Here is a 10,000-nt window from a genome sequence, read left to right as displayed (position 1 = left end):
TAGAGACTAAACTTAACCGTCTCCTTTAGTCTAAACTTAACCTTCACCTTTAGTCTAAACTTAACGGTCTCCTTTAGAGACTAAACTTAACCGTCTCCTTTTGTCGTCTAAACTTAACCGTCTCCTTTAGTGACTAAACTTAACCGTCTCCTTTAGTCTAAACTTAACCTTCACCTTTAGTCTAAACTTAACGGTCTCCTTTAGAGACTAAACTTAACGGTCTCCTTTAGAGACTAAACTTAACCGTCTCCTTTAGTCGTCTAAACTTAACCGTCTCCTTTAGAGACTAAACTTAACCGTCTCCTTTAGAGACTAAACTTAACCGTCACCTTTAGTGTCTAAACTTAACCGTCTCCTTTAGTCGTCTGAACTTAACCGTCTCCTTTAGAGACTAAACTTAACCGTCTCCTTTAGAGACTAAACTTAACCGTCTCCTTTAGTGACTAAACTTAACCGTCTCCTTTAGTGTCTAAACTTAACCGTCTCCTTTAGAGACTAAACTTAACCGTCTCCTTTAGAGACTAAACTTAACCGTCTCCTTTAGTCGTCTAAACTTAACCGTCTCCTTTAGAGACTAAACTTAACCGTCTCCTTTAGTGACTAAACTTAACCGTCTCCTTTAGTGTCTAAACTTAACCGTCTCCTTTAGAGACTAAACTTAACCGTCTCCTTTAGAGACTAAACTTAACCGTCTCCTTTAGTGACTAAACTTAACCGTCTCCTTTAGTGACTAAACTTAACCGTCTCCTTTAGTGTCTAAACTTAACCGTCTCCTTTAGAGACTAAACTTAACCGTCTCCTTTAGAGACTAAACTTAACCGTCTCCTTTAGAGACTAAACTTAACCGTCTCCTTTAGTCGTCTGAACTTAACCGTCTCCTTTAGAGACTAAACTTAACCGTCTCCTTTAGTGACTAAACTTAACCGTCTCCTTTAGTGTCTAAACTTAACCGTCTCCTTTAGAGACTAAACTTAACCGTCTCCTTTAGAGACTAAACTTAACCGTCTCCTTTAGAGACTAAACTTAACCGTCACCTTTAGTGTCTAAACTTAACCGTCTCCTTTAGTCGTCTGAACTTAACCGTCTCCTTTAGTGACTAAACTTAACCGTCTCCTTTAGAGACTAAACTTAACCGTCTCCTTTAGAGACTAAACTTAACCGTCTCCTTTAGTGGTCTAAACTTAACCGTCTCCTTTAGAGACTAAACTTAACCGTCTCCTTTAGAGACTAAACTTAACCGTCACCTTTAGTGTCTAAACTTAACCGTCTCCTTTAGAGACTAAACTTAACCGTCTCCTTTAGTCGTCTGAACTTAACGGTCTCCTTTAGTGGTCCTAACCTCTGATCCGTGCTTCAGTGAGCTGCTCTCAGGTGGAGCTCCTGAGTGAATGGACGTCTGTCAGAGTGGAACAGAGGCGTCTTTCTCCCCCCCCCCCCCCCCCCGCTCACACGTGGCGCCCGCAGAAAGACGCCTCTGTGAAGACGGTGAAAACCCTCCAGGGTCATTACCCCCCCCCCCCCCCTCCTCCTCCTCGCCGTTCACCTCGGCAACAGGACGCAGGTTCAAGGCCGTGGAGGAGCGGCGTCTGTCTGAGGTCAAACAGGGGGCGTTCCTGTGACCTCACACGGGTCTTTGGCGTCCACGGGCTCGGGTTTCACCGGGTCCTGCTTTAAACGGGTCGGGGGGGGGGGGGTCACGCTGTCGGATCGCTCCCGCTGCAACGAACACGCCTCTCAAACACTTCCTGCTTTTCTCTGTTTCAGATTAAAGTAAATTAAATCTCTGGAGTTCGGACTAAAAGTCGTATTTTCAGATTAAAAGTCATAATCTAAGACTAGAAGTCGCATTTTCAGAATAAAAGTCATATTTTCAGACTAAAAGTTGGAGTATTTTCAGATTAAAAGTCGTATTTTCAGACTAAAAGTCGTATTTTCAGACTAAAAGTCATATTTTCAGATTAAAAGTCGTATTTTCAGACTAAAAGTCATATTTTCAGATTAAAAGTCGTATTTTCAGACTAAAAGTCGTATTTTCAGACTAAAAGTCGTATTTTGAGACTAAAAGTCGTATGTTCACACTAAAGTCGTAGTATTTTCAGAATAAAATACATATTTATATACTAAAAGTCGCAGTGTTTTCAGAATAAAAGTCGTATTTTCAGAAGTCAGTTTTCAAGTCGGACTGTGAAAACGACACATTTAAGGACTCTGATGAGTGGATTTTCCCACGGCTGCAGGACCTGAAATGGCGTCACGGCCCCTCGGAGGTCACGAGGTCACGAGGTCGACGCCGTCGTGGAGTTTGAGCTGCAGATTTGTGAACCAGTCGATGATGTCGTGCGTTTAAAAGAGTGAGGTCTTTCCTCCCGTCTCTATCTGCAGCGCGCACATGTGACACTGGAGACACTCTGAGATAAGAGGAGACGCGGCGGCATCTCCCCCGCCGCGCTGACGCCGCCGCTGAGAACTGTGGGAAATACGTGACGGAGGGGGAAGTGATGTCATGGGTCAACAGGGAGGAAAGCTTTGAAGAGAGGGAGAGAGGACACAGATAAAAGAAGGTCTTTATGACAGTCGTACACGGCGCCCGTCTCATCCCGTCCACTCAGTTCACAGTCGTGCACACGCCACAGACCCCCCTCCCCTCCCCCCTCGATCATGTGACACACGCCTCAAGCTAGCATACGCTAATGTTAGCAGTTGCTATCTGTGAGTAAGTTAGCCAGCCTCCCTCCATGTAGCGTGTACTCCATGCTGTTTATTAATGAGAGAAGAGACGGGCGCATTCACGGGAATCTGGTGCACGTGCACTGACGAGCACTCGATGGGAGGGAGGGAGGCGCTCGGGGGTAGAGGGGGAGGGGCGTGAGAGTTGGAAACATTCAGGGTGGGCGTTTACAATCTGCACACTCTGGGACCTGGTTTCTAAAGATCCTGTTTGTTTAAATTCACGTCACTCAAACTTTAAAAAGACTTGAAAGGGGAGTGGAGTCAGCAGAGCCCCTGAGGAAGGTCAGGTCTCCTGCTCTCACTGCTGTGGTTTAAAGGGTATTTAAACAATTTCCCCCTGGGATTATTAAAGCTTTTCTGATTCTGATCAGCCCTCAGGGGGGCCCCTACTGGCTCGGGGCCCGAGAAGTTGCCTTCCTTGCCCCTGTTTCTCCCCCTCTACCTCCCCCTGTATCTGCCTCTGTCTCCCCTTCTGCTGCCGTCTCCCCCTCAGATTCAAAATAACAACATTATTTTAAGAATATTTCTCATTTTGTGAGAATATTTCTCATTATTTTGATACACTAAATCATTCATTTGAGAATATAATGGGAGAACCAGGTCAAAGAGGTCATAACTGTCGCCTCACAGCAAGAAGGTTCCTGGTTTGAATCCCGGCTGGGGCCCTTCTGTGTGGAGTTTGCGTGTTGTCCCCGTGTCTGCGTGGGTTTTCTCCGGGTTCTCCGGTTTCCTCCCACAGTCCAAAGACGTGCAGGTGTTCGGTTCATTGATGACTCTAAATCACCCGTAGGTGTGAATGGTTGTCTGTCTCTGTTCGTCTCTATGTGTCCTGTGATAGACCGGCGTCCTGTCCAGGGTGGACCCCGCCTCACGCCCGATGTCAGCTGGGATCGCCTCCAGCCCCCCCGCGACCCCGACCCCGGGATAAGCGGTTGAAGATGAATGAATGAATGAATAATAGTATATTATTTTAGTATTATAACCCTCTTAAACCAGTTGAACCCTGGTGTGGCTGCAGCAGCTCTGCAGCCACACCAGGGTTAATATAGAATAACATTATATTATATAATAATATATAATATAATAATAGTATTGTAATATATAATCTAATATAATAATAGTATTGTAATATATAATCTAATATAATAATATATTGTTCCAGTTGAACCCTGGTGTGGCTGCAGCCGCTCGGCAGCAGGGGGCGGTGACGCTCCGCTCGGCTCTGATTCACCAGAGGCAGAAGAAGACGCGAACCAATCAGAGAGCAGTATCCCGCTGCTTGGTAACCAGCGACCAATAGGAAGCGTGTGCTGAGCGCGGACCGCTGTGTTGTTGTTGTGTTACTTCCGTGTGTGTCCTCCGTGTGTTTAGCGTCAGTAACGGGTCTTTTCCGCGGTGTCACGCTTCTTTAACCCGGCAGAATGAGCCTGTCTGTCAGGTAAGGCTCTCCGCTGACCCCCGCTCTGTTTCTCCATCTATTTATGTTTTTATTTAGTTTGTTTTAACGCGGGAACAACGACGCTAGCGCTCCCGTTAGCTCCCGTTAGCATGTTTGATACCTGAATATTTACCGTTATTTAAACGTTTATATATTAAAAAGTGTGTTTAAAAGCTTCTGTAGCGTCTTTATTTTTTATTTACTCTTTTGTTAAAAGTTAATTTAACGCCAAATTCACCTATCAGGGTTTTTTGACAACTTTATTTGTATTTATTCACGTTTAAATGTGTAAATAAAGCAGATATTTCTCCTTTCAATGAACATTATCATCTTAAATTATAGTGACATAACATTAATAAACTTAGGAAGACAGAGCACTTAAATACACAATACAACAAAACTCTAAATAAAGCTTAAATAGATATTAACAAAGAAATTAAATTTAAAACTGAGGGCTATATTTTTATATTTCCTTAAAAAATAAATTGTAATCAATCAGTGGTATGAGTAAAGTTTTATTATTGATAATTTGGATGAACTCAAAATCATTTTGAATGGATTAAAGTTTGGAGACTTTAATTTTATGGATATGAAATGTTCTTTGCAGAATTAGTAAAGTGACATAAATCGACTGTTTTGTTGAGTTTTTGTTTTTTAATTTGATGAAATGATTTTTGTTAAAGTTAAAACAGAACTCTTAAGTTTCACTGACACATCAGAATAAACGCAGAATAGTTTCTTCTTCAGTCTGATTAAAGTCACATTTGTTTTCCACGTCTGCAACAGTTTGTCACAGCAGCTGATGACGTTAAACATGGAGTCACATCACATTCTTACTCAATCAGGACCCGTACTGAAGTGTACGTGTGAGGCACTTTTACTTTACTTGGGTGTTTATACTTCTTTATACTCGTGTTCCTCTTCATCTTAGAGTTAAATCAGTTCTTTTTACTCCACTGCGTTTGTCTGACAGCTTTAGTTACAAGCTACTTCCTGTCTGCAGATAAATAAAGGCTTTAAAAAGCCTCTTGGATCAGCTGGAAAATGCATCGTCACAAAGCTGAAACTGGACTGTGTCTCTGAAATGTTCAAACTAAAGTCGTTGTATTTCCGTAACCCTGACTTCTGACTTTCCCAGAGCCGAACTTGTTGCAGACAAAACGAAGCGCAAGAAGAGGCGAGAGCTCACCGAGGACCAGAAGCATGAAATTAAAGAAGCGTTCGAGTTGTTCGACACCGACAAAGACAAAGAAATCGACTATCACGAGCTGAAGGTGAGTCACGCGGGACCAGGGGTTGTTTTACGGTCGGCAGCATCGAGAGGAAACAAGTATGTTTATAATGAAACTACGCGATTTAAATCTACGGGATATCTGAACTGAAACCCCCGACAGGTGGCGATGCGAGCGCTGGGCTTTGAAGTGAAGAAGGTGGACGTTTTGAAGATTCTTAAAGATTACGACAGAGAAGGAAACGGAAAAATAACGTTTGAGGATTTCAACGAAGTTGGTGAGTCGGCCGTCACTTCAGTGATCGATGCTCTCTGCAGAGACGGACGGAAGTAGAGAGTCTTTAACGTGTTCACGTCCCTCCGCAGTGACCGATCGCATCCTGGAGCGAGACCCGAAGGAGGAGATCATGAAGGCCTTCAGGCTGTTCGACGACGACGAGTCGGGAAGGATCAGCCTGAGGAACCTGAGGCGAGTCGCTCGAGAGCTCGGGGAGGACATCAGCGACGAGGAGCTGCGCAGCATGATCGACGAGTTCGACACCGACGGAGACGGAGAAAGTGAGTCATCACCAAGTTCTTACACAAATATTTCTCAAACAAAATATTTCCTGGTTCTGACGCAGTTTATGAAAAGGTCGCTGTGTGAACTCCAGTAGGACTAAGGGCGCCCTCCCACTGTGCCTCCGTCCCGTGCCCCGTGCTTTAGGGTCCTTGTCCCCCCCTCCAGGCCCGTTTGTACTCACACTACCTGGGCCTCGGAGAATGCTTCTTGCTGCCTTTACGTCATCACGCCGTAACACGTCACACGCATTGATGACGCCATGGCGATGCGTGGCTTTGTTTCCAGATCTTTCCGTAGACCTCTGAGTTTTTGTGCGTCTTGTCGACTGTTTTTGAATCTTTTCATCGACCAAATCTGCAGTAAACACTCCACCTCCGCATCACACCAACGTGAACCTTTCACCGCCATTGTTTGAAATGTCCGCGCATGGTCCCTCCTTCTTTTTTCTACGTCCCAACAGGCGCACAGGAAATGACCTCAGAACCGCCGTAGGCCTCGTGCTCGTACACGTGCGCACGCTCGTGCTCGTACACGTGCAAACGTGCTTTACTAAAGCCCACCTCTCTCAGACGGGCCGTGGACGGCAAGCGTGCCGCTCCTAGACGTGGTACGGTTGGACAGTGTGAGTGTGAGATCGGCTGTTCAATCCCCAGCTCCCCTGGTCCACATGTCGAAGTGTCCTTGGGTAAGACACTGAACCCTGAATGTCTCCCCGTGCTGCACATGGGTGTGTGAATGTGTGTGAATGGTCAGATTAGATTAGATGGTCTCTAGATGTCCACCGCCATCAGTGTGAATGTGACAAGTGTGAAAGTCAGAAGACGAGAAAGACGCTTTATAAGAACAAGTCCATTTAACATTTATCGTTTCCTGTTTCCAGTCAATCAGGATGAGTTCGTCTCCATCATGACGGGGGACTCCTGAGGAGGACTCCTGAGGAGGCGGGGAGAAGACTTTTGGGTCCATAACGTGAGAGTGACCGATCATCTGCCCGCGTGTCCATGAAGGTAAAACACGTGTCGGCTTCCTCTCCAGGGTCCGATGAGGACTTTAGGTTCATACTTGATTCATTATGTAAGAGGCCCGGACGCTCTGTCCTGAACGTGTCACTGTTGATACCACGCCGCTCCATTCGTTCACATTTACTCCGCTGACCTTTACACGAGTCTGTCTGAACCCAAACGTGGTGAAAACCGGCCTCTGAAGTGAAGAACACTGGATGAGTTTGATGTTTGTTGTCGTCTGGTTGATCCATGTTGCAGAGCAGATCTCTCTGTGGGGAGGAGGAGACGTTTTAGTCACGTTTAAACCTTAAAGGACCATTTCACACTGTCTGTATTTGCAGTTTACACCCGTGAATGTCTGAGTGTGCTATTTATTCTGTATGAAATAAATCAGTTTGCCAGCAAGTCTTTGTTTCTTAGTTCATGTCCACAAACAAATAATAATAATAATAATAATGAATATAAAGGTTTGATTTACCATCAGAAACCATACAGAAGTCAGTGTAAGATGAAAAAATAACAATGGGATATTATGTTTACAGTCACATCAGTGTCTGTGTCAGTCCACCTCACACACACACACACACACACACACACACACACCAAAAATCAAGTGTCTTTTTAGTCATTTTCTCATTTTGGCCTTTTTGCATGAAATTGTTGTTTTTTTTGCTTCTGTTTAGTAGTTTTAAGCCTTTGTATGGTAGATTTGCATTGTATCTGTGGTCATTCTGTTTCTGTTTTAGGACAATTTGTGCCTCTTTGTGGTAGTTTTGCATCCCTTTGTGGTAGTTTTGCATCCCTTTGTGGTGGTTTTGCATCCCTTTGTGGTGGTTTTGCATCCCTATGTGATAGTTTTGTATCCCTTTGTGGTAGTTTTGCATCCCTTTGTGGTGGTTTTGCATCCCTTTGTGGTAGTTTTGCATGTATTTGTGGTGGTTTTGCATCCCTTTGTTGTAGTTTGCATCCCTTTGTTGTAGTTTTTCATCCCTTTGTTGTAGTTTGCATCCCTTTGTGGTAATTTTGCATCCCTTTTAGTTGGTTTTGTGTTTTTTTTATAGTTTTGCACATATTTTTGGTCATTTTGTATCTGTTTTAGGACAATTTGTGCCGCTTTGTGGTAGTTTTGCATCCCTTTTGTGTAGTTTTGCATTCTTTTGTGGTAGTTTTGCATGTATTTGTGGTCATTGTGTGTCTTTTTTGTAGTTTTGCGTCTTTGTTGTTGTCTGATGGACTTTCCAGCATCATACATTAGTCCTGGTGTGTTTGTTCAGTGATCCAGTCATGATCCTAACTTCTGACTCTAACGCACTGCAGGCGTCTTAAACTAAATCTGAAACATGGGCAGAGTTCCTGTGGACGTGAAGTGTTGACGTGTCTTTCATGTATCAGAGCCTGTTAGTCCAGCATCTGTCCACCAGAGGGCGCCACTCGTTCATCACTCTTCCGCCTGAACGTTCACCGAACAGCTGATCAGAAAACCGTCTCACTGGAGGATTCTGTTCTTTAAAGAGCCGACGTGACGTTTCTCTGTTTCTGCCCAAACTGCCAGCTCCTCTTCAGTCTGTACAAACGATCCTAACTGAGGTCAAATGCTTGGAACGATTTTACAGAAGTCATTATGAAGAGCAGACGGTCGCGGCGGCACGTTAACATCAACTAATCAGAAGATAAAAGGGAAGCAGCTGATGTTTAAACGCACAGTCCCCACAGAATAACACAGACACCCGATAGCATGACGATGATGATGATGATGATGATGATGATGAATGTGCTGAGGTAATAAAGCTCACAGCACAGATGCAGAGTAACGACCACAAACCCCCGTTAGGCGGGTCCCCCTGAGCTCCCTGTCATTTGTCTCCCCGCAGACCTTTTCATATGGGTTTGGATGAAAACCCTCGTTCGTGTTCTTTGGCGTCCGGCGGCGGCTCGTGATGAGGACGGCTGCGGTTGGCTAACCCAATTTGCTTTGGTAATAACTTGAGCCAATCACACAATGACAGAGTAGAAGTTTCTGAGGGAGACGAATGAAAGTGATGCAGGAATCAACGGCGGAGACACACACACACACACACACACACACACACACACACACACACACACACACACACACACACACTGCGTTCAAACCCGGGCTCTTCCTGCTGCATTAACGTTGCTGTAGATGTTTAATGCTGAGCTCGTTTTAACTCCTTTACGTCCTGTCGGGAGTTTAATCTGCGTCATATTCTATGAGATCATCGTGTGTTTGTGGCGTGGCGTCCTGAGACAAACACGTCTCTCTACAAACGTCCTGTTTTCAGCTTTGTGACGATGCGTTTTCCACCTGATCCAAGGAGCTTTTTAAAGAGTTTATTTCTCTTAAGAAGAAGAATTTACTCAACACGTAAAAGAAACATTTCATCCTTCAGTTCATCACAAACATCAACACTGTCTGGGTGAATAAACCCAGGCTTTTAATGTGAAAATACTTCAAGTTTTAGTCTGAAAATACTACAACTTTTAATGTGAAAATACTACGACTTTTAATGTGAAAATACTATGACTTTTAATGTGAAAATACTACGACTTTTAATGTGAAAATACTACGACTTTAGTCTGAAAACACTTCGACTTTAATCTGAAAACGCTACGACTTTAGTCTGAAACACTACGACTTTAGTCTGAAACACTACGACTTTAGTCTGAAACACTACGACTTTAGTCTGAAACGCTACGACTTTAGTCTGAAACGCTACGACTTTAGTCTGAAACTACGACTTTAGTCTGAAACGCTACGACTTTAGTCTGAAACGCTACGACTTTAGTCTGGAACACTACGACTTTAGTCTGAAACATTACGACTTTAGTCTGAAACGCTACGACTTTAGTCTGAAACGCTACGACTTTAGTCTGAAACACTACGACTTTAGTCTGAAACGCTACGACTTTAGTCTGAAACGCTACGACTTTAGTCTGAAACGCTACGACTTTAGTCTGAAACGCTACGACTTTAGTCTGAAACACTACGACTTTAGCCTGAAACGCTACGA

General features: G+C 44.1%; 2 protein-coding genes across 2 annotated transcripts in view; one reads left to right on the top strand and one right to left on the bottom strand.

The window, feature by feature from the left end:
• Nucleotides 1-10,000, bottom strand: part of acads (acyl-CoA dehydrogenase short chain) — a 358,028-nt gene that overhangs the window by 161,365 nt on the left and 186,663 nt on the right. The window lies entirely within an intron of this gene.
• Nucleotides 4,048-7,320, top strand: cetn3 (centrin 3). The gene is made up of 5 exons (XM_083929905.1): nt 4,048-4,168; nt 5,307-5,442; nt 5,563-5,677; nt 5,766-5,957; nt 6,842-7,320. Exons 1-5 carry the CDS (start codon nt 4,152-4,154, stop codon nt 6,883-6,885), a joined length of 504 nt encoding a protein of 167 aa, XP_083786031.1. The 5' UTR covers nt 4,048-4,151; the 3' UTR covers nt 6,886-7,320.

Source organism: Echiichthys vipera (genome assembly GCF_963691815.1).
Source record: "Echiichthys vipera genome assembly, chromosome: 16".
In the NCBI taxonomy this organism is placed as follows: domain Eukaryota; kingdom Metazoa; phylum Chordata; class Actinopteri; order Perciformes; family Trachinidae; genus Echiichthys; species Echiichthys vipera.
Note: the sequence above shows the minus strand (reverse complement) of the source record. Positions and strands in the feature narration are given on the sequence as shown.

Bases quoted from the DNA above. Each gene is read 5' to 3' on its own strand.
- cetn3 (XM_083929905.1), top strand. The intron at 5,443-5,562 runs GTGAGTCACGCG...AACCCCCGACAG, and splicing joins TCGACTATCACGAGCTGAAG to GTGGCGATGCGAGCGCTGGG. The intron at 5,678-5,765 runs GTGAGTCGGCCG...GTCCCTCCGCAG, and splicing joins TGAGGATTTCAACGAAGTTG to TGACCGATCGCATCCTGGAG.